This window comes from Camelus dromedarius, chromosome 17 (assembly GCF_036321535.1).
Source record: "Camelus dromedarius isolate mCamDro1 chromosome 17, mCamDro1.pat, whole genome shotgun sequence".
Taxonomy (NCBI): domain Eukaryota; kingdom Metazoa; phylum Chordata; class Mammalia; order Artiodactyla; family Camelidae; genus Camelus; species Camelus dromedarius.
Window position 1 is genome coordinate 6,995,173 of NC_087452.1, and position 24,543 is coordinate 7,019,715.

A 24,543-nucleotide genomic window follows, 5' to 3' on the forward strand; every position below is an offset into this window, starting at 1 on the left:
CCTTCTGGAAGGTGACTCACTAGAGGGAGATGGTCAGACTTTGCTAGAGGAGCTCAGAATGTCGCAACTGCAGGCTTTTCCATGAAATAGAATCTATACAAGCACTGGGAAATTGTGACAACCCAGGCAAGTCGTGAGAGTCATCAAATTCTGCAGATTTTCCGTGGCATTTCTGGCTTTAGCTCATTGCTTTGGAATATCCCTTTCTCCAGTCCTGCCCTTGACCTGATGTGCTGGTGGAGCACTGCGGGAACACTGGGCATGCTGGAGCTTGAGGAGTTGAACCTGAGCCCTGGCTACTTTTTCGCTACCTGTGTGATCCTGGTGAGCAGTTTCTGTTCTCTGAACCTTGATTTTTTTTTTTTCACTTGAAAAAATGGATCATGATCCCTACCTGCTTTATGGGGTTGTTGTGAGACTTCAATGTGGTAATTTACATAAGAGGTTTCGAAACTCGTCAGGTGCTGTAGCGGTCAGGGATTATCAAATAGTAGAGAAGCCCTGGGTTCCTCCTTTCTGAATCCTTTCCTCAGGATACCATGTGTGTGATTATTTACTTATTTTTGTTTAAAGAAATCACCTTAAAAAACATTTCTTGGAAAAAAACCTTTATCTCTAAAACGTATAAAAACAGGAGGTAACCATATGAAATACAATAAATATGAAATAACAACATGAAATTCTAGCTAATACTCTTGCCTTCTTAAAGCTCTGAACCTGAGAGCAGCTCTCCATCTCTTCAAAGTGAAGTTGAGCAAGAGATTGAGGTGTTAAAGCCCTTTTCGCACCAGATGGAGACTTTTCTCCTTGACATAATCAAAAGGACGAATGAACTGAAAAGGGAGACAAGTGCTGACCAATGTGGTTGAGCATTGTTAATGCGTGTCTGGGTACCAACTCAATCCATCCTGTGACCAACAAGTTCATGGCCCATCCTTCTGGAACCCTGTAAATATGATTGGTGTAGATGTGAAATGGTTTAAAGGGAAAAGGGGGAGCTGTGGACTGAACTTCCTACCTTTCATTCATGTTCATCACATTAACTATGTCACCTTGGCAATTGACTTAATCCCTGTTCATCTTAGTTTACTCATCTGTAAAATGGGATTTGTGTCAAGATAAGGGAAAAAACAATGTAGCACAATGTCTGGCCTGTGCTTGATAAGTGCATTTCATATGCCAAGTACAAGGGCAAAGCTTCTGTTTCAGACGCTCATACCAAGAGCAGAACTGGTTGAAGCTTCCGGCATTGTGGTTCCGAGGACTATGGAATGACTCATAAAAATGAGGAGAAAATTTAGGCCTATTTCTCTACTAGCAAAGTAAAGAGGAGAATTAAAGTGATTAACTGGGCCATTCAGATTTTTAAAAGATGGGAAAATATTAATCAACAATGTCATTTCACCCAGCAAAGCTTTGAACAGGCTTATCCACTCTTTCAAAAGAGTGTTCATGGTCAGCACGGTGTCAAAGGTTGAGCTAAAATTATAAAGCAATGGGAGGTGTTGATATTAAGCATTTTTTTTCACAAAGGGAGTGCCAACTCGGAGTCTTCAGGATAAGAAGAAATATGATGGGTCCAGGGCCTTCTCAGAATTTCTTGCACTTCAAAGAGCATAGACTTGGCAGTGATTCTGCTACTTTCCTGAGTGTGGTCAACGTGGCTGAGGAAAGGCAAAACTCTTAAAATCCACACAGATGGAACTTTTCCGCTGGCCCTATTTTGGTATAAATATGCATCAAGGACTAGAAACTTTAAAGTAGATAGTGGTCTGAGCTATGAGTGGTTTGGATTCCATTTCAGCCAATTTTCAGTCGTCCTGCCGGCCCTTGGCTCTGGGAGGAACAACCCTCCTGAGATGTGACTGCTGTTGGTTAGAGATCCCAGCCAACTACCTCCCCAGACCATGGGAATCACAGGACTTTGTTCTCAAGACGCTTCCAGCCAGAAACAGGGGGCCTCGAGGTTCAGCTGAAGGTCTGAGTTAGTTGTCTGAAGGAAGGAGACAAGTCAAGGCTTGGCTCATCTACCATCTTAAAGTCAGTCCTTTCGTAGACGAGTTTGAAGGAGGATAATAAAACTTGGGACCAGACAGCAACAACTCAGAGTCTGCTTTGGAAGGGTGCCTTCCCCATCCCTCTCTCTTTCATTCCCCTTTCATCTTAAGATCCTTCCTAAATCCTCCCAAGGAGTCTTTCTCCCACCCCCCTGGCCCCACTCCCACCTTGCCAGTCCTGATCTTGGTCCACGAATCAGGAGGCTTCAGATTAAGCAACGTGTGTGGGGCTCCGTCTGGAAGAGGCTAAGGGTCTCAGCTACTCTGCTCCACGTCGGTCTGTGTCCTCCGCCCTCATCCTCTGTCTCTCCCCGCTCTTTCCCCTCAGGATTCCTTGTCTCTGCCAGGAAGGAAGGAGATCCTACTTGCTCTAATGTCTTCTGATACCGTTCCTTCTCCCCCTGTCTCCTGAGTTCATCCCATTTCCTTTTCTATCCATTCATACAGTTGAGCCCTTACTGTGCACCTGGCTTTCTGGGGAGGACAGAGGAGAAACAAGGGGGTGATCCCTGCCCTCAGGGAGCTGATGAATGGAGGCACAGGCGGGAGCTCGTGGGACAGGAGTTCAGGGGAGAGAGAACTCGCTCTGCACCGAAGGCTTCATGGAGGAGGGCACTGAGGCATGGGCGGAATTTTGGCCTAGGAAGAGGAAGGCCTTTTAGCATGCACGTGAGGAAGAACGGGCATGTCCAGGGGAAAAGTGACGCGTCAGTCTGGGGGAAGCAGAACGTTGCAGTGATGCATGGGGCTGAACAGGGCCCCCCCCATCATGTAGAAACTTTAATGCCAGACTCAAGCCAATGGAAAGATTCTAAAGCATCCTAGTAGCAGCTCCCTGGGACAAAGCTGTCTGTTAATGTGATACATCTGCGGGGCCCCAGCAAGAACCCAGCCCTCAACCTCTATCCTCACATCCTTCTGCTTGAATACAGAACACTTTCCAATGATAAATCATAAGTTAATATAATTATAATTATAAATAATATAAATATAATTATAAGTAATATAAATATAATTATAAATAAAATACTGTCTCATTTGTTTTCTAACAGTGCTTCAAGGTAAAATTTACATGCAGCAAAAATTCACAAATGCCTCTTTCTAGTTGGTACCTCGTCTTTTAGAGGTAGCTGTTATTCTGACTTCTCTCACTGTAGATTGGATTTGCCTGTTTTTAAATATGACAGAAATGGAATGATACAGTTTTTAATTATACCTATTTATTTATTGAGCATTCCCTCCAGACGAAAAAGTCATCAGGATATAAAACTTGGAAAACGTTCTTACTGTTCTAGCATCCCGTGTAGTAATAAGCTATGACAACTTGGCCAATCGTCTTTAAAAAAGATATTGCCCTCTTTACTGCAGGTTTTTTCTTTTCCTCCATAGCCTTTTCTGATTTCCTATTACCTCCCTGTCCAAGCCCTTTTTATTAATCAGGTACTTTGCATGTGGAGCCGTGCGGATTTTCCATGAGTGTTTATGAGTTTGGAGTTCTTCTCTTGGTGATTTAAAATTTCCTGTTCCCTTCTCACTTGGTATGTTTTTCCACTTTAAAAGACTCTCTTCCAAGAAGTAGGATAGTTTGGTGGCACAGAAGTGGCCTTGAGGCTGGAAGGAGGGAGAAGCATCCCACCCAGGTGGAGGAGGTAGCACAGGTCGCAGAACTAATGCCAAGGCGAAAGCCGGGGGCTGTCTGTTGACCGTGTCTCTCAGCTACCAGCAGACACTGGGTCTCCCAGAAGGTAGGAAGTAACCCAAGAAATGGGTGCTCTGACCTCCTTGACCAATACGTAGGACTTGGTTGGTGAACCAGTACCAGAATGTTAGAAAAAAGTGGCCACTGCGTCCTTGAACTAAGGAACTAAGGAAACAGAGGGAACCAATGGGGGGGAAGTTGCAAAGAGAGAGCGAGAGAGAGAGAGACAGAGAGAGAGCTATTTTAGCTCAAAATAAGACAGAGCTGTCTAATAATTAGAGGGCTTCAAGGAACCAGATCTCGTTAGGAGGACTCAGTGCTTGTCGGTTGTTCTTAGAGCATCTGGTCACCTGTTTCATCTCCGTTTAAGGTTTTGGTTGGGGTACTTGGACAGAATCATTTTTAAGTCTTTCTGAACCTGAAATGGGATGACACCCTGAACTCTAACCCTACCTCTTCTACATGCTATCTCTGTGACCCTGAGCAAGTCACCTAACCTGCTAGTTATCTCTTTCCTTGTCTGTTAAACAAGGAAGTTGACCCAGGAAATCTGTGAGGCTCATTCCACCTCTTAGAAGTGAATTCTAATTGCTGAAATATACAGTACAATCATTATTCAAATAAGTATATGATGCTTTCCCTTGTGATGGTCCCAGCCCTGTGCTGGGTCCAAGGAAAGGTGCCGGGCAGGCGGCAAGAGCTGTTCTAATTAGCATGAATCTTCGTACAGAGTGTGTTCTCCCCACGGGCTGTTAGGGCCTGTTGACTGTGTAAGAGGTCAGACTCCAGGAAATACAGCTTTTCCTTCAATCCTCACCTCTTTGTCAGATCCTTGCAAACCCAGGGATTGATCCCCAGAATTTCATTTTTCTGGATAATTGGCAGGGAATCATCTGGGATGTTTTTTCTCCCTCTGTTTAATGTACCATATGCAACTGACAAAAATCAGCTGATGACAATCATCCCAGTGGCATTTTGATATCCAAACCATGCGTGTTTCATTCCGATGCCTCACCTGCTCTAAAACATGGCAAGAACGAACCCACAGCTTCAGACCAGGTCAGAAGTCTGAAGCAGGAACTGCGCAGAAGGAATGGTTTCCATGCAAGATTCTGGATCTGGTTAGTCAGGTTCCCACATTTCAAAATTTTCATCCTCATGGTTCAACATGGAATCTCCCATGGGATTTCTTTCCCGCCAATTATCATTTAAATGGCTTCAGGACTGGAAACTGCATGAAACTTGGGGTGCACAAACACCATCCTATGGCCCTCAGAAATGTGTTTTCACATTCTGCCCACAGGTCCAGCGTGCTGGATTTCACAGTGTGTGTGTGTGTATGTGTGTGTGCGCGCATGTGTACCTTTCTTTCCACATACGTTGCATATCCTCAGTTAACTTTTTGTCTCCCTTTGTCACAACACACATCTACATCTTCCTGCAGAAATTCAAACTCAGTGGGGGTGAGCTTGCCGGAACTCCTTTGCTGAGCTTGGGAGGCTCAAGCCACTGCCTGAAGTCTTCTGTGTGTCAGCTTGGTGGGCCTGTTGCCCCAAAGGGTTTTGGTTGAGAGGCCAGAGGAGTAAGTTCTCAGATGAGAGTTAAAAGATGTGTGTGATGGATGGATGGATACATAGAAGTGTATTTCTCTACAGGTCAAGATGCGTGGTATTCCCCAAGTTACAAGTCACATAAAATGGAGAAGATGCGTGTCAGATGTGGAACACACAAAACTAGACTGTGACCCGGTCCTAGTGGCTCATTCATCCTCGTCTTTCAACGCTCAGCTCAGATGTCACCTCCTTGGTAAGTTTTCCTGTGATCACCTCCCCAGGTGAGGTTAAGTATTTCCTCTCTGCTGTCCCTTGGTCCCTCATTCGTACCTCTGCTCAAGCCTTTGGCACTGTTGTGATTCTCTGTGAAGAGAATCTCTAGATGGCCAGACTGGCTGTCCTGTCTCTGAAACCATCAGCCTCTGGGATTCCTTTCCTTTTAATTCTCCACTTCCCAGCTCAGTCCCTGGCTTACATTCATTATACACAATATGTGTTGGCACAGAATAAATTCTTAAAGTTGGCCAAATCAGAGGTGGGTAATAAGTTTCATCGAAATAATGTTTTTTTTTTTTCTTTCCCATTTTGCTCTCATTGGCTCTTTTAATAGTGACGATTTCTCACGGTTAACACACACTCATTGGTTGTCAGATACTGTGTTAAGAACTTAATAGATTATGCTGCAAGGACTACTTTGAGGCCCATTTTATTGATGAAGAAACTGAGGCTCAGAGGTAATGTCATTTGTCCAAGGTCATAGGAAATGTGGCGGAGCTGGACTTTAGACTCAAGAACCTCGGTTCTCAATCCACTATAGTTGTGGGTGTGCATGTGTGTTTATGCATATGTGTGTGTATTTGTGTGTGTGTATGTGTAGAATACTGTTAAAGCTTTCTTTTGACCGAAGTCTTAATATATTTGAGGTCTTTTGGCTGTCTGACATCAAAGTGTCCCTTGTCAGAACAGTGTTTTAAATGTACAACTTAAAATACGTAGGATTACAAAGGAAAGGAGTGTTACTGAAATAATACCAATATATAAAAACAAATCTGCAATTTAGTAACATATGTGCCTTTGTTAAGTTAATTAACAAGATCCAGCCATGGACTTAATTACTGTTATTTCAGAACAGGGAGAAGTGTGAGCCGTACGCAGGTCATCTCTCTCGGTTGTAATAGGATATGAAAATACCAGATTTCTATCGGTATGAAGGGCGTGGGACCTACACCCAGTTACCTTTGTCTAATGTAAAAGTCATATACAGTAGCTTTATTTGATTTTATAAAAATGAGGCACAGGGGCCGCTAAACTGCCAGGGCTTTTGCCTTCATTCATGATGGAAGGAAATGTTACCTTTCAGTTAGAGGTTGGGTGTATACGGATACAATGCTTTTCCTCACTTATGTTCCTTGATACCCTCAATTCTATCCACAGATCCCTGATTAAAAACCTCTCCTCTATCTACTAACAAGATGCAAAAAAAATCTCCCTCTGAGACTTCCTCTAAAATAAGAAGTCCCCAGTCTGTCCCTTCCCCACATTGAAGCTGGATCGCTTAACAAGGACACTGCTGGCCACAGGGCCAAAGCTGGGGTGGGGAGCTCAGGTTTGTCTCAGTAGGTGGGTGGCGCTCCTCCAGGATGAGCGCAGGTCTGGGCTCCACTTTCCCTCCACCTCTTCCAGCCAGAGGCTTAGTCGGGTCAGTCACCTTGGTGGTCAGCCTCGTGAATCAGTACCTGGAAATACCTCTTAGTCATACAGCCCAAATAGATGCTGTCTTCTTAAGGCAGCTTTCTTAGGGGGGCATTCATCAGCCAAGAGCTCTTATCCCATGCTCCTGCCCGACGGTGCCCCTGACACCAACACCGTGGAGGACAGAGTCTGGGTTGTTGAGCTGCTTCTCAGACAGACAACTGGTCTATCACCACATGTCTACAAGGGGGCTGTAGGGGCCACTGCTTACCAGTGGTACCTGAGAACTGCTGCCAGTAGCCCTCTTGCCTCAGACTTCTCTTCACTCAATGCCCTGTTTAAAAATGCAACAGCTGGGAGCAGAATTGTCATACTCATCCCACTGTTACACTGTAGAGATGACTGGGGCTGGGAGTGGCTCAAATGTGGGCAGTGCTGGGAAATCTGAAGGCAGATGGCAAAGGGGGAGAAAGAAGGGTGTGAGTGCGTGTATGTGTGTGATGGAGGAGGTCAAGGAACACACAGAATGATAGAACACTGACATTATTTGATTTTTCTCCTACCTCCATATAAAGCACATTCTACTGGACTCAAGTTTATGAGGCAGGGACCAAAACTTTCTTATTCATTGTCTCGTCTTGAGCACTTAGCACAGTGACTGGCACATAATGGTTGCTAAATGAAGAAATGACGGACTGTGACCCTGCCTTGTAAGCAAGACATCTGAGGCTTGGTGAGGGTAAGTGGCCATGTAAAATCACACAGCTGGGGCCAGCAAACGGTTTCAACTAAGGGGAGGGCTGCTCTTCAGAAGTGTGGCAACCAGACACCCAAGGCAAATTGTTACCATTGTCATGATTCCGCAGATGATGTGACCTGAGTCTGTTTATGGCCAGGTCTAAGTTTAGCTACAAAGAGAAGGTCCTGCAATCTGATCTCTTAGAAGCCACATGTGACATCAGAAAGCTGAACTTTGGTCCTCCACGTTCTAGCCCTTAACTACCTATGGGGTTTCTGCACTGTGCTGCTGAGAGGGGGTAACAGTAACAGCAGAGGGAAATGTTATTTGGGGCTCTTATTATGCATTCAGGCACTTTACATGCTTTTTATCTCATTAAACTGTTGCCTAAATATAGACCTCTCATAAACTCTCTTTCTTAAATGAAGAACTAGAGGTCCAGAGGGAATAAGCAACTTGGCAAAGGCTGCAGACCCAGACAATGGCAGAACTACAAGTCACATCTGGATCTCCATGCTTGCCAGGGTTGTGTGTTTAACCCCTCCTCAAAATGACCCTGAAACCATGTGTCCAGAGCTAAGTCCACAGCTAAAATGTTCACCTGACCTTCTGAACTTTGAAGGTATGAGTGTGACATGAAACCAGGGTACTCTGGGCATGGAGGTGATGGAATAGAGAAGACACCCTTTCCCCTTTCATTCTTAAAAGATGCCACGAGTCATTGCATCCCTCACAGGTAAATTTTGGATATGATATTTTCCCCCCATGGCCCGGCTGCACCTTGAAGGGATTGACCAAGCAGATGACAAGATTTTTCTCAGCTCTTCTATATAATCATTCCTTCACATTTTTCTCCAAAGATTAATTTTACAAAGGATCCAATGCTTTAAAACAGGAGGAGGAACAAAAAAATATATCAATCTATAAACAAATCATGTGGATTTGAAACAGTCACTGGGGGCTGGACTCCAGCGCTAACTTTGTCCTTCACAAGAATGACCTGCCAAACAGAGCCTTGGGTTTCTTCTCCCTCTGCAATCTTATTTCCTTTTAAAGCATGTCCTGGTGGGGGCTTGGGCTGTGTTTTGCTTGGTCCTGATTCACATGTTATTGGGTAGACCAGGCATGTAGAGATACACATTCCAGAGGCCAAGCTAATCCCCAGGATAGAATGTCCTGGAAGCTCTAGAACTTGAATCGCTAAGATTTTTTTTTTTTTTGGTCAAGTGTCATTGCTTCTTCAGTAATTTCTGGATAATACTGTATAATTCCTTAGATTGTCTCTCTACTAGCCTCCTCCTAAGAGAGTTCTATCTGTCTTCTAGAGAACCAGGAATGGAGAAATCTGGAAAGCCCCTCTTCTATACCTGGGAACTGGCTTTGACTTACTGTGGGTGACAATACAGACCTGGTTATGGCCAAGAAATACTAGAGAAATACAGATGCCTGATAACATTTGGCAAATGCTGGGCAATTCTTGAATTGCACTGTCAACGTGTAGGAAGACCTTCGCTTTTGTGTGAAGCTTGCAGTAATAATCCTAGCCTCTCTCTCTCTGAAATAATAATCCTAGTCCCTCTCCATCAGAATTCTGCTTCTGACGAAAGCCTTCTTATTCCTCTCTATAGTGGAAGAGCTTTAGTTTTGGAATCAGAGAAGATTGGGTTTGCGTTCTTAACCTGTCATCTTATGATCTTGGTCATTTCAACTCTGAGTCTTCATTTACTCATGTGTAAAAAAGGACATGAATATTTTTGCACAGTGGTCTTAAAGGCTAAATGAGATAAGATGTGTGAAAACATCAAGCACCCTGAGTGTACTCAAAAGATGCCTTTCCCTTCCTTTCTTTTGCCTGTCCCCCAAACTGTCATAACAGAGAACAGGGTCTTCCTGCAGTCCTTAGGGCGCAAGAGTCTGAATGGATGATAAAAGTAAGACCAACAGGTCGTTTCTGAGAAAACATGGAAAAGGGTTTGCTTCTCATATAAAAGAGCAGACCATGAGCAAAGGGTTGATTTGGGAGTCTATAAAGCTTGATAGTTGTATTATTGTTTATGTTTTTGTGAAAACACAATTGAATCTCCCCAACAAATATTTAGGCTTATATACCAAATATAAGTTTTGGCTGCTAAAAGAGTCTTAGTGCACATAGGAGACCCAAATTCTAGTTTCTCTCTTTCTATAAAAGCTTCATAGAATGCATTCCTGGAGCTTCTGCAGATCCGTGCCACTGATATGTGAGAAGCTCTGAGAATGGATTCAGGAGACCCCGAATGTTCCATGTCAAGTTAAGGAAATGGTACGATCTCGAGGGATTCCTATAGAAGTGGCTGGTGGTCCTGCACCTGGTGAGATGGGGGCAGCTGCCAGCCAAATCCTCTTCCTATTAGCAAATGAAGGGGAAGAGGGGGATGTTTCCAAAGGAAGGCAGCAGCTGTCTCTCCACACTTCTGCTTTCAGTGGAATAGAATTTTAGGCCCACTTTTCCATAATCATTTGTTATTTGAGAGACAGCTTGATGTCCAGGAAAGGTCAGTGGACTGTAGGGAGAAGGAAGTCCAGTTCTCACCCAAAGTTGGCCACTTCCTAGAAAAAAATGACCTATCCAAAGTCACTAGTAAGTGCCTGCAGTTGCTGTCATGACTTGATCCCTTGTCAGAAAACTTTTCTTGCGATACATATTTAAATGGCGTTGGATGAACACTGGGGAGATAAGAACTCCCAAGGTCTGTGCTCATCGTGACAGATTTCCGCTGTATTATACGCACACTATTTTGAATGTGAAAGTTGGAAAGAAAGAAAGAAAGATTCTCCTTCCCAAAGTCAAATCAAATACCTCCCCTGGAGTCAGGTTCACTCTAGTGGGTTACACAAGGAACTACTCCCTGATTGCTCTGCTCTTTACCTCATTCTCACCGGAAGTGGCCGGAGAGGGAAAGGAAGACGCACATGTGAGCATCTGTCCCTCCTTCCCGGTCCCCAGCCTTTGCTGAATTCAGCCTATTCTTTTTCTCCCTTGTCACCTTTGGTCAGTTAACATGGAGAGGAGATCAGACTCTGGGGTCTTCAGAGGGGAATACCAAAGTCGTTTTCCACTGTCCTACTTGTAGAAGGGTTGGTTAGCCCTGGGCCAGGAGAAGTTCTTGGAGCTGAGATGGCTTAGGATGAAGCCTAGAGATGATCTGTGATACAGCTTTTCCCTGTGTCCCACCACCAAGGTGGCAGAGGCATTGAAAGTCAGTTGTCAACCCCAACCCCACATGTTCAGACCCATTGCACAGTATGACAAGTATCTACTATTTACAAAGTAATGGTTTCATTATCTGTTTTTGGAGATCCTTTAAGGACTTGGATAATTTCTTTCTTTCTCTTTCTTTTTCTTCCTTTCTTCCTTTCTTTCTTTCTTTCTTTCTTTCTTTCTTTCTTTCTTTCTTTCTTTCTTTCTTTCTTTCTCTCTCTCTCTCTCTCGCTCTCTCTCTCTCTCTCTCTCTTTCTCCCTCCTTCTCCCTCCTTCTCCCTCCTTCTCCCTCTTTCTCCCTCTTTCTCTCTCTCTCCTTCTCTCCTTCCTTCTTTCTTTTTAAATATGGCTGTCTTTTGGGCCAAGTTGCTTATACACCTATGGGCATGTCTCCAACGGCTTGGCTATTAAGGTCTTTAAGTGACAGCTTAATATATTTCTAAGATTGAGGGAGCCAAGGACAATTCTCGAGGAGCCGTGTTGATGTTGGATCGGCTCGCCTGGGCGGCATGCCAGCGGTTTTGCACGCTGCAGGAACTGGAGGTGAAGGCAGGAAGGGCTGAGTACATAGGGGAGGGCGGAGCTGGAGGACAGGAAAGCCGAGAGGGATGTGATGTGGAGAAGGGTGGAGGGAGACGCCCAACTGACCCTGGCAACGCACTTAAAAGAGCCCTCATTTCATGCTTCTCCGACATTGTCCTGAGGAGTGAGAAATAGAACCCTTTGGACCCAGTCCACTGGCAGACGCACAGTCAACAGTGAACATGCTCTCAGATCTCTTTGTTCTAGTCCTTTCCAAATTCCTGCAAATGGCTCTTTGGCAGCCACAGGGTCTATATTCTTGCAGAGCCGAATGGGCTCCAGTACAGCTTCTCAGCACCCTCCGAGAAGGGGCTTGACCCCTCTGGGCCTCCGTTTCCTTAACTACAAGGTGAAAGGAGCTCCAACTCCCCCTTCCAGGCCTATCATTCCCTGACTCCAGCATGAAATGCGCAATGACTGGGAATCTCTGTGATGTGAGCAGATTTTGTATCTGTTGGTCTCAAATGAAGACATGATCACCGGTCGGTTCTAGTTTACCAAGGCTGTGCCGCTAGTTTTCGTTCAACCAAATGAAAACTAGCTGCTCCTTAGATGGGACAGTCATCTGAAGAAGACAGGTGTATCCTTCATTCACCTAAAGAACCCTTTCAGCCTTCACACATCCACTGAAACACAACCACCACCGACAGTAACAATGGCTAAGTCCATTTGAGCTCATGGGCTGAGCCTTTTGTATAAATCATCTCATTTGATGATCATAGACCCCTTGGGAGGGAGATGCTGCTACTGTCTCCCCAGTTTTTGGCCGAGGACACAGGCTTAGAAGTTAATCAGCTTGCCTAAGAGCACACAGTGAAAGTGGTGGAGCTGAGATTTGAACCCAGATCTCGTGACAAGAATCCTGGGCACTTAATCAACAGGAGCAGAACACATCCACAACGGTGGTTGATTCCACCAAGAGAAATGACATTTGGCCTTCCAGGCTGTTTGTTACCACGGAATGTTGGCTAGTTCATCATTCTCAAGGAACTCTCCATGTGAGGGGAACTTCTCTTTCCCAGTCAAAAGACAAGTGATGGCTCCTGGGCAGCCAATGAGAACATTCAACTCAGCACAAATGAGAGGAGGGAGGGAAGTGCTTCTCTGCCCTGCCACTAACTATAGATGTGACCCATGGCGAGTTCCCCTGGTCTGCCTGAAATTGGATAGATGATCTCAAAGGCTGCTCCAGGTTGGGGATTTTATGTTCTCTCTCGAAGACCTTTTTATGACTTTCCAGCTGCTAGGGATTCCCACAACAGCCCCCCTCCCCTTGGGGGCAGGGCAGTGGTGACAGCTTGTATGCCATTTTAAATTATTTCTCATTTTGTAAATAGGTCCCTTGCAGCGCTAAGAGCCTAGGAAATGGTTTCAAAATGCCGAACTGTGATAATGCATCCTGGAGCCCAGTGTTAGAAAACCCCCCACTGTTGCAGATTTAAAAAGTAAACAGGCAATAAAAGATTTTCAGCATGCAGTTGATAAGACACAGTGTCTCATCACTGCTGTACAGCTCAGCAAGGAGAGTCCCCCCTCCCCCGACTCCCTTCCCTCCCCTTGACTTTTTGAGTTGAAGACATTGGTGAGTTTACAAGTGGTGATCCTCCTCCCGATTGATTGTCACAGTCCCAAGGGGTAAAAAAATAACCGCCCTTTCATCTCCACCCACCACATGCTTACTCTAAGCCTGTAATTGGAGCTAAATGGAAAATAAACCCTTTGCAGGCCAAGGAAGTTGGCACTAGGGGGTGACAAGAAGGAGACCTTGTTCCACCTCTAATCAGGACAATCACTCTCTCCCATGCAAAGGCAAATAAAAACAAGACTTCCTCCCAAGGGGTGGCCTGGGCTGGTGCTGAGGAGGAGGGGGATGGTCCATGTACCCTGTCTCCCTTCACACATTAACCATCAACCAGCCTGTAGTAAAACCACACCGAATCATCTGACTTTCCAGAGGACAGTGAGCCTCTGCCCCTTTAGCTCTAAACTCTTTGACCTCAGCTGAATCTGGGGAGGCAGTTCAGACACACAAATACACCAGTGCTACCACAAATTAAAAAACAACAACACACACAATGTATGTCCGTGGACACTATGGTCTTATGTGGTTAACTGGTAGTCGGTTGAGTCCTGCTGTGTATGGCATGCAGCATTGGAACAGAGATAAGCCAGAAAGGTTTGTTCTCAAGGACTTTAGAAAGATGGGTAGGGAAATCAGAGCAGTATGTGCAGGACTTACTACTATGCAGAAATTAATAGGTATCTTACCAATATCTAAGGTGTTGCAAGAATTCCAAAGAAAGAGAGCTGACTTGATTCTGCAAATAGTCTGACAAATCCAAGGGGGCAGGTACATTCCTGAGATGTACTGATGAAGTCCGCCTTGGTGTACATATTTAGAAGGGTCTGATGGACTCTGTGTGTGGGTGTCTGGCGCAGGTCAGCCATGCAGTGGCCCAGCTGTAAATCAGATGCATGAATCCTGCCCTTCTAAGTGGTTGGCTTGCATCCTAATTTTAATTTTGATTCTGACATAGGTATGTTTTTGTTTGTTTTTCTCACATTCCAATCCCCCCAGCTAATGGCAGATGCCTAAGGGGGACTTTGCCCTACAAGACCAAATTTCCTGAAATCAGAGTTTAACAATGACTGCTCTGGGAGATTACCCCACTGTGTACCATCACTGTTACTGTTGCGGTGAGGGAAGCGGGGCCTGTCATCCCCCATGGGAGACAAGGAAACTGAGGCTCAGAAACATAACTTAGTTATCGTGATGCAGCTAAAAAGTGGCAGGACCAGGGTTTTGATGCTTAAGGCTTTCCTTAGTCTCTGCTGCCTGCTGGAACCAAGTCTCTGTGACCCTGGGCCTCAGTTTCTCCATCGGCCGAGGCGGTCTCTGGGCTTCCTTCCAGCTCACATGTCCTATAAGCCTCCAGCCTGTGGCCTCTCCCAACTGCATTCAGGTAAGTAACCGGAGGGGCTGGAGCTACAGGCACAGCTGCAGGCCCCTCTGGCAGCAATTCACCCGTGACCTTCTGGGCTCTCCGCCAGCCCTTCTTGAAAGGGAAACGTGCAGACCCCGGGGACAGAAATTAGTTCCCGTGTGCTGGAACTGCTGCCCCTGCCAACATCACCAACTAAAGAAACTGGTTTCTTTGTGTGTGAATAACACAGAACACCAGGATGACAGCAAAAGGGGAAATTCCTTGTGAGTAAATATTCCCCCTCCTCAAACCTTCACCTCAATCACAGGAAGGGGAAGGTAGGGCTTTTCCCTAAGGACCAGAGAATTACCATTTAAGAAAAAGTTTTACCTGATTTAAATTCTAATTCGCATCACCAAAGAACTAAGATCCTTTGCAAATACTTTCCACAATGGCTTTTAAGAGTCAGATTTGGGGTGTGCGCCTGTTATCTTAAACATGTATTCCCAAGGATTCTATTTTCTATGAAGTCTTGGAATGTAATGCATTTCCTTCTCCTTACTTCTAGGTAAGTCTCCGCAAACCCATTGGCGAGGGAAACGGGAAAAGAAAGAATCGGGGTAAATACAGACAGATCTCAGCTCACCTTCTGAACTCCCGGGTTGAGGTCCTTGGCCACCTTTGCCATCCTCTTCCGCGGTGGAGAAACAGCGCCTGGCTTCTTAGGCAGAGGCGCGAGGGCGCGCAGCGGGGACAGCGGTGGCTGAATGGCCAAGATCGCGGGCCCAGGGGGAGCTCTGCGCGCAACACAGCGCAGACGGGCCCTTTAATTGGAGAGCGGGACTCCCTCTAAAACCTCGCCAGCCAATCCGCGCCGGCGCTCGCACTTGGCCGGCCAATCCCAGCGCGCGGCTTCCCCCCTCCCTTCGGGTGGTCGGAGAGAGCGCTGCCCTGACGTCAGTGCGGCCGCGGCCCCTGCCTGCCCGGGCGGCGCACATCTGTCCCTGAGCGGCAGGAATCCGTCTCCACGCCCTTCTCCTTTAAAGGACAACGGGGCAGAGGGTGGGGCGGGCCGCGGGGCCCCGCGATCCGTTCAGGTCAAAAGGGAGAGTGATCAAACAGGAAGGCTCGGGTATTTTTAGTGAGCTGGGTCCAAAAATAAGTGCTGAACTGTGTTCCCCTGCCCACCTTTCTGCCTTGTCGTAGAGGGGTGCGAGGGGAGGGGGAGGCAGGTGCTATGCAGCAGCGTCGACTCAGCTGGCTAGCTTTCCCCAAACCTGGGCAAACTTTACAATCACCAGAGAAGAGGTGAGCTTCCAGGGAGTTTTTTTTTTTTAACCTAGTGTTTGTAATTTTTTAAAATTGAAGTACAGTTACAATGTGTCAATTTCTGGTGTGCAGCACAATGTCCCAGTCATATATATATATACACACATATACATATATACACATACACATACATATACATATATATACACACATATTCGTTTCAAGTGTTTGTAAAGTATTAATCAGCTTTTTATAACTTGCTTTAGTATAAACCCTCCCCATTCAGTGAGGAAGAGAACACTGTCTTGATTGTATAAATACCAAGATGTTCATCTTCACTCCTGTAGTCACTTTTTCTCATCATTATCTCAGCTGCTGTTATTATTACCAGGATAATGACAATGTTCACTCCCATTTTGTGGTTGAGGACATAGGATTAAGAAGGTAACTGGTCCAAAGCTGAACTCTTCAGCCAGACCCTAACGTGAGAGAGTGAGCGTGAGAACTCCTCATCTGGGGAGAAGTGACACAGATGACAAGCCAGAAACTAGGAAATTCTTTTTTTTTTTTTACATAAATTATGTCATGCAGGTCCAGACAGGTAAGGTTCCATCTGTGGATTTCTCACATCCTTGGGATGAAGTCTTTTGCAACATCTAACATTACAATTTCTCTGTAAGGCAAAATCGGCCAGGTCTTCCCTTGCTATGCCATCATGTTGTCTGTCTATAAATCCACATATCTCTCTTAAGCCAGTTTCACAGATCTGGGTTCCCAGAGCCATTTTCCCTGCCTGGATAGAGGAATAAACACAGCCCCTTTCCACCTTCTTCAGACAGGAGAATACACTGTCTGTCATGAGGTTTTCATCCTGTAACTCACGCTGGCGGTGTCCTCTGCCAGAAATCAGGGCTCACGTGGGCTAAAATAAAACTGGGTTGCAGGGAGACTGAAGGGTGGTCTCAAAGTACAACATGACTGTATTTTGGGACTGATTTGGGAGGACAAGGGAGGTGCAGATCACATTCTAGGGCTTTTTCTCTCACTGGAGACATTTTCCCTATTCAAGCCTCCTCCACTTTGGTTCTTAACACATTGTCTTCTCCAGGGATCCTGAATCTTGACCAGTGATCCCAAATTGTGGTTCCTTTTTCATATTCCTGGAAAGGGCTTTCTGTTTGTGGCTCCTCTTTTCCAAGACGAGGAAAGGTCTTTTTCTTCTTTCATGGATTTCTGCTATAATTGATGTTTGTCTTGGTTACCCCCAGCTATAGTCTCAACACCTAGCATGTGATGGATGCTTAGAACACATTTGTAAAAGGAGTGGAGACTGGGCTCTGGACCTTCATCAGTAGTGAGCTGGCAAGGTGGGACTAGGAGAGATGGCGCAATGCCCAACTGGTCTGGTTTGTCCAAACTTCCTAGGTGGGCTGCCTGTTAAACCAGTGTGTAAACAAACGGTGGCCAACAGAAGCCTGGCCTGGGAGAGGTTTCCACGTGAATAGCCCTTTCAGTAGCAAATCCTAGAACAATAGTGCTGACCTGGGATACCCTGCCAGAAGCCTTTATACTTCAGAGCTCTGGGAACAGAAGCCAGGAGAGTAACAAAGGCAAGCTTTATCCCTTGCAAACCAGGCAGAAGCCTTCCCAGTGAAGTCATTTCCCACTCCCAAAGCCAGCCTCTCTGCCCCATCTTGAGAAATTATTGTTCCGTGGAATAATTCTCATTTTATTAGCTTTAACACAGTTTCGCTCCATATGAGACCCCCTTCCCCTCTTATTTTCTCCCCTGTCCCTAGTTTCAATTAAGGAGGCAGATATTGTGGCTTTTTCTCAGGATGTGAGAATCAGAAGCCATTGCTTGGATGCCCTCATCTCTCCCTTCTGGAAATGAACTTTCGTGAGCAGAAAGCTTGATCTCTCTGCAGCTGAGGATGCTCACTCTGATCTTGAAACCCTACTGTCAAGCCACATGTTCCAGGGGACCTAAAGTCATGGTTTTGGCTAGACACTTAGACAGACTGTTATCATTTGGGATTCTTCTGGAAAATAGAGGAAATCTGGCCCATCACACCTCAGCCTCACTCCATCTCTGGGGTCCTTTTGCTTCTCTTTAGAAGCAAATGGGGCATCTTTTCCAGGTTGGAACAGTAGAGAGATCTGATGTTCCCAAGGTTCATTGCTCTGTGGTGCTGGGGCTTATGAGAAGCTTCATTTATCCATCAAGCACTTTTGGGGCACCTGGTGTAAGCCATGCCCTGTGTAGGGTGCTGGAGACACCTTGGTAAATAAAAGACTCCTTCCCCTTCAAGAGTGTCTTGTTCTGATAAATACCACTGGGAATGTTTGGTTGACAAGCTCTTATCTTACTTGAACTTCAAGACAACCATGGTATAAGTCTAATTATTCCATAATAATTCTAATTATTCCTCTGGAAGAAAACGGAGACTTGAGACAGTCAAGGGCTCCATCCAAGGTCACATTCCAGCAAGTGGCAGGGATGAAATTCATACTCAGGGCTTCTAAGTCCAGACTGTGTCCTTTCAGTTATTACACTGCCTCCTGTAATGACTGTCGAGGATTGATTACAAGAGTAAGCACCTCGGAGCAAAATGGTGGTGCTGTCAACATGGTTGCTGGGTTTGTCACACCTGGGATTTTTGACTGTCTGTTTCATGCTCTTTTCACTGTTGATTCATGGATTCAACAAACACTGAGCTGAGAAATACGATGGGTGAGGTGCTGAGCTGAAGATACGACATAGAATAAGATGTGAAAATTCCTGTCCTGACGCAGCTTCCATTCCACTGGGGAGAAGCTGGCATTGAACAGGTGAACAGATCATTAGGTAAGGTAACAGGGATGGCAGTGAGTGTCCCAGAGGAAACAAATGGAGGAGGGAGTCCCTGGATGGGTGGTCCCTTGAGATCAGGTGGTCCAAGAAGGTATGACTGAGGAGGTGATGTGTGTGAGCTGAAAGCTGAAGAGGGAGAATGAGTCAACTATGAGTAGAGTTGACATGGAAAGAACATTCCAGAAGGATGGAGTCATGAGTGCACAGGCCCTAAGGTGGGCATGGGCTTGCTGTGTCTAAGGGATCATAGGGTCATTGTGATTAGAGGGTGAAGAGGGAGAATTTGTGAGGAGACCTGAGAGGAAGATTTGGTGGGGACCAGATCACATTGGATGCTGATAAGGAGTTTATTTTTTTCATTAAAAAATTTTTTTTTATTGAAGTACAGTCAATTGCAATATGTCAATCTCTGGTGTACAGCACAGTGTCCCAGTCATGTATATACATACATATATTCATTTTCATATTTTTTTCATTAAAAGGTTATTACAAGATATTGAACATAGTTCCCTGTGCTATACAAAAAAAACTTTTTAAAATCTATTTTTATATATAGTGGCTAAAATTTGTAAATCCCAAAGTCCCAAATTTATCCTCTCCCACCCCCTTCCCCTGGTAACTGTAAGATTGTTTACTAAGTCTGCGAGTCTGTTTCTGTTTTATAAATGAGTTTGTAGTGTCCTTTTTTTTTTTTTTTAAGATTCTACATATAAGTGATTTCACATGGTATTTTTCTTTCTCTTTCTGGCTTACTTCACTTAGAATGACAATCTCTAGATCCATCCATGTTGCTGCAAATGGCATTATTTTATTCTTTTTTATGGCAGAGTAATATTCCATTGTATAAATATACCACAACTTCTTTATCCAGTCATCTGCTGATGGACATTTAGGTTGTTTCCATGTCCTGGCTATTGTATAGAGTGCTGCTGTGAACACTGGGGTGCATGTATCTTTTCACATTAGAGTTCCCTCCAGATATATACCCAGAAGGGGGATTGCTGGATCATATAGTAAATCTATTTTTAGTTTTTTGAGGAATCTCCATACAGTTTTCCATAATGGCTGCACCAAACTACATTCCCGGGAGTTTAAATTGTTTCCCGAGAACAGTGGGAAGCTATAGATCAGTACTTTCCCATTGAGATATAATGTGAGCCACATATATCACTTAAAGTTTTCTAATAGTCACATTTAAAAAGGTAAAAAAAAAACAGGTAAATAACTTATATTGTATTTAATGCAATATATCCAAAATGGTGTCATATCCACCTGTGATATATATAAAACATTACTGAGGTATTTTACATTTTTTATTTTTGTGCTACATCTTTGAAACCTGGTGTATGTTTTATACTTTCAAGACATCTCTGCTGAGGTCAGCCACCTTGCAAATGCTTGATAACCATGTGCGGCCAGTGGCTACCACACTGGACAGTGCAGTTATAGAGAGCTTTAAGCAGGGGAGTGGCAGTATCTGATCTACTAGTTAACTCACAGCGAGGACACCCAAGAGGTTCTAATAGAACCCCAGTTGGTAACTAACAGACAGTGAGACCGAGGGGCTGGGAACCCATAATGAAGTGTCTGCTCTACCATGTGTTTTAAGCTCTTCACTGGGAAGGAAAAGTGACCTAGAAAGAGGCCAAGCAAAACCTGTAACCAGATCTTTTAGTTTCTTGCCAGACACTTTAGAAAGCCCCCAATACTCATGGCCCACAAAGATGATGTTTTTACTGCTACAATGTAGCAAGTGTGGCTTAGTTATTTTAATATGTAAACGTAAGTGATGACTTCTATTTGATTATGATTTTTTCTTAACATATTGTGTTCATTAAAACACTTAAGCATAGGTAGCTATAAATAATCCATGAATCATATAGTATATTTTAACGTGTATTAATTGATGTAAATATACCATGAACCACATAATGTATTTTAATTTGTATCAGCTTGGACCATCATTTGTACCCTATATATGTGAATTGTTCACAACTTGAATTTTTTGGTTTCTTTCCTGCCATTCTTACAGTAACTTTAATTTTAGAATAACTATCTAATTTTCTCCAGATTTTTGGATAGCCTCCTAGATCAAGAAAGGCTTTGCCTATAAGGCCAAAACATCTGGGTTAAAAACAAAACATGATTCTTGGACCCAGCTATTCTACTCTCCTGCTTTATAGCCTGTTTCTGATAGGGACAGTGAAAGATACTAGGAGATCTGCCCGTTGTGAAGGAGCACTGGGTCAGGAGTCCAGGGCCCTGCATTTTGATTCTAGCTCTGCTAGGATGGTGTGCCTGGCCATCACCATTCACAACTCAAAGTTATCCCTATTTACTGGGAGCAAGTGATCAATTTGCTCTGGACATCAGATACATTTCCCACCTGATGGTGAGATGGAACCATTCCCTTCTTTGCCAGGTTGACAAGGGAGTGGAAAGGACACTAGATTTAGACCCAGAAGTCTCCGTGTGTGTTTTCACCCACTGTGGAGCAAGCTCAGTGATTTGGGCAATGTATTTAAGAGTCCCTGAAAAGTGGGGAGGATGATCTTTATTCCTCTTGCCTTACAAAGCATATCCACACGGTCGTCTGTAAGTATATGTACTGGGCAGAATTCTAAGATGCTGCCCAATGACCCAGGCCCTTGTATAATCCTTTCCCCATGAGTGTGGGCAGTACCTTTAACTTGCTTCTAACCAACAAAATGTGGTAAAGGGGGTGAGATTCCACTCCCATGATTATATTGGGTCTTACGACAAAAGTTAAGGCGTTTTGCAGGTGTAATTAAGGTCTCTAATAGGTTAATCAAAAGGGAGAGTATCCTGAGTGGGCCTGTCATAAGCAGGTGATCCCTTCACACAAGGATCTAGAAGTCAGAGACAGAGGAAACGTCCACCTCAGTCCTGCTGGCCTTAAGAGGAGTGAGCTGCCCCAAGTTCTTCATCTGTAATGAAATGAATTCTGCCAATAGCCACATGGCAGAATGATAAATGAGTACCAAGTTGCTAAATTCATGGTAATTTATCCCACAATGTATCGAAAACCAACATACTATCATTCTCATCATTCTTGGATCTGTTTAAAAGATCTAATTCTCCGCTCCTTCTTGGGGTGAAGACGTTTGGTACCTCGTTTTAAAAGAATTACTTCTCCCCTCAATTCTTAAAGCTTCCTGGAACAATATGTTACACGCGTTGAGTGTACGCTTTATTAAAGCAGCATTTACGCTCATCAAGGAGATGGTTTGAGTTACGGTCCTGAAGGACTGAACCACAGCCACACTTAATTTCCATAGGTGTACTGTTTCCTGCTGTAGTCAGCCTGCCCATCCCCAGTGTGTGCGGGCATGTGCGTGCGTGCGTGCGTGCGCGCGCGTGCGCGCACGGGCGCGCACGGGCGCGCGTCTGCGGAGCAGGAGGGACGAGAACGCGACGCTGGTGTTTTCTCCGTGCCGTCAGTACCTCACGAGGTTAAGCTTAAAACGACCCCGGGTGTTGTTAGCCCCATTGGCAGATGAGAAAATGAAGCTCTGCTGTGTGAATGGGAGCGGCTTAAGCCTCATAGCTAGTTGGGAGCCACTTTCACCTGGAATCGCTCAGAAGACGCCTGGCTCCAGAGCAAGGGCTTAGCCTGGACGACGAAGGTGGAGAGGCGAGACTCCCGGCCGCTGGGGATCCCGTGGCCCCCTCCGGAGCCCCTCTTTCCGCCGCTTCCAGCTCGGCCTGGGAGGCTGACCGGCGTTCTCCACGCGCGGTTCCTTTGCTGTTTTCCGTCCTGGTTCAGCCGGCGAGACGCTCCAGTGGGAGTTCAGAGGTAGGTGTGTTTAGTCTCCTTACGTTCTCCGTGTCGGCCTGGGTCCTCCATCTGCAGCCACAGCTCCTGTCCGTCTGAAGCTCTGTCCCTCGGGCCCTTCAGGCGGGGGCTGGTCTCTGTGTCCTGTGGTCACTGGCCCTGGGATGCTTCCTTCTCCCCAGTGGGTTCTTGAAACCCTGTTTTCTCTTTCATTTATAGCCCCTCCCTTAAGCTCCCTTCAGTTACCCCTTGGAATGTTTCCAGCCAGGACCCTGACCATCTGGAAGCAAAAGTGGGCTTTAGAGAGGACCTTTCCCTAGGCGGTTGTGATAAGGACTGCCCTGTGGTTTCTCACGTAATCTTCTTGGCTCTTGGCATATTAATCAGTTAAAAGGATTTGGGGCTTGGCAGTTCATTAGAGTAGGAAAACCAGAGAGAGGTGCTGGGAAACGACGGGAACTTGGTGGCCCCTTCCTGGGCAGGTCTGTTGGCTGCTCTTGTGTCTTGAGAAGACTGACCATGGCTCGTTTGGCCAGTGATGGTGACTTCCGGTGTGTTAACTGCCTTGTGCCTGAGTCCCCTTATCTGTGAAGCTGACTGTGAGGTGTGAATGCGGGGCTGTGTGTGGCTGCTGGGTCTGGGCTCTGGTGGTCCATCCAAATGTGAGGCCACGCTCCAGCTAACGTGACTCTAGTCTTGAGCCTTTGAGGATGAGGCTTCCATGTGAGACTCTGGGGAACCTGGAGCAGTTTGCTGAGCTGGACCCTCTTCCTAAGCTGGAATCACTGTGATTTGCTAATCCTCATGGAGAGGGCAGCCATGAGGTAGCAAAATACTTGTGTTCAGCATGGCCCACAGGAGTGAGGTGTTGAAGTGACTCACTAAGGAGAAAGGCTATTGAATGGGATTAATGGGACATCCTTCAGCTCCCAGTTCCCTGCCTAGGAGTGATTTTGATCTTTTGGGGAGGAAGGCTGTGTGAGGGGTGGACTAGCTTGGAGGGGGCTGGGTGGAGGGTTTACAGTAGCTGATTCAAGGCGGAACTGCTCAGCTTCTAGGGACGTGCTCAGTATAATTGGTCCCAAGTGTCCTTTCTAATCTCCCTGCATCCTTCCACAGCTTCCTGAGGCAGTGGTATTACCCCCATTTTACAGAAGAGCAAACTGAGCCCTAGGGACGTTAAGTAATTTTCCCAAAGTCACATGGCTGGTGGCGGAGCCTGAATTTGGACCCACGTGTGTCAGACTCCAAAGGTGGCACTAATGAAAACTATAAAACAACAATTAAAGCACCAGCAACTGTTTCTTGGGCTGTTCACCAGGTATCAAGCTAAATTCATGCCATTTAATTCCTGCAGAGTAGGGTCTGGATTCCTAACATAGACATAAAAAACCTTTCATTCCTCCTCACCCAAACACACACACACACTCACACACACTCACACTCACACTTAACACCTGTGATCTAATTGCAGGTAACCCTCAACAACTTAATTATGGCAACTATTGAGAATAAGGTCTATTTTAGAATAATTTTTACACACCAGATAATGGGGAAAATCAGGCCTGTTCAACCCAGCAGATCTCTGATTAGCAGAGGGTTGGGGGAAGCATTGTAGCACCCCAGGTTCGTAGGAGAACTTAAGAGACAGGGAGGAGATAAAAATCAGTGTAGTTAAAGTCGTCATTAACAGCTTTTCTCATGATCATGTTTTCCATTCTGTTGGCCGTATTGGCACTTTAATTTTCCAAAGCCTTGTGAACCTGTGTTACCCAGTAACATCTCCTCATGGGGTGTTGAAATCATTCTCTTCTCTGGAAAAAAGTGGTAACGGTGCTTCCGTAGGTTCCCTTGGGGGGCAGAGTTGACATTATGTAGGTTTTGTTCAGATAGAAATGTCTGAGGTGTTGTCTCTGAACCTGCATTATTTGCAGTTTGGAACCAATTCTGGAACTAGGGCTCAAGGCCAAAATTAGAATGGATTGTGATGGAGGTGATTTGATCCATTTCCTTTCTGTTACTTGCCTTTCCTCCACGATTAAATTGACCTTTGTGAACAGCTCACTCTGACCTGCTCCGTGTGTCTTACTCCATGCTACAGCCTTATCATTCCTCTTCTGCCCATCAAAATCTATCTGTC

The 24,543-nt window shown here is 45.3% G+C and overlaps 1 protein-coding gene and 1 long non-coding RNA gene across 2 annotated transcripts in view; one reads left to right on the forward strand and one right to left on the reverse strand.

Annotated features, from left to right (window-relative positions):
- Positions 1 to 15,296, reverse strand: part of LMCD1 (LIM and cysteine rich domains 1) — a 55,391-nt gene extending 40,095 nt beyond the window's left edge. Inside the window, exon 1 of the mRNA XM_010984980.3 lies at positions 15,131 to 15,296. Coding sequence (XP_010983282.1) covers positions 15,131 to 15,172 — 42 coding nt within the window. The 5' untranslated portion in view covers positions 15,173 to 15,296. The remainder of the gene's footprint in view (positions 1 to 15,130) is intronic.
- LOC135323334 (uncharacterized) overlaps positions 5,274 to 24,543 on the forward strand; it is a 669,673-nt gene continuing 650,403 nt past the window's right edge. The window contains exon 1 of the long non-coding RNA XR_010384786.1: positions 5,274 to 5,562. This is a non-coding gene — a long non-coding RNA (uncharacterized LOC135323334). The remainder of the gene's footprint in view (positions 5,563 to 24,543) is intronic.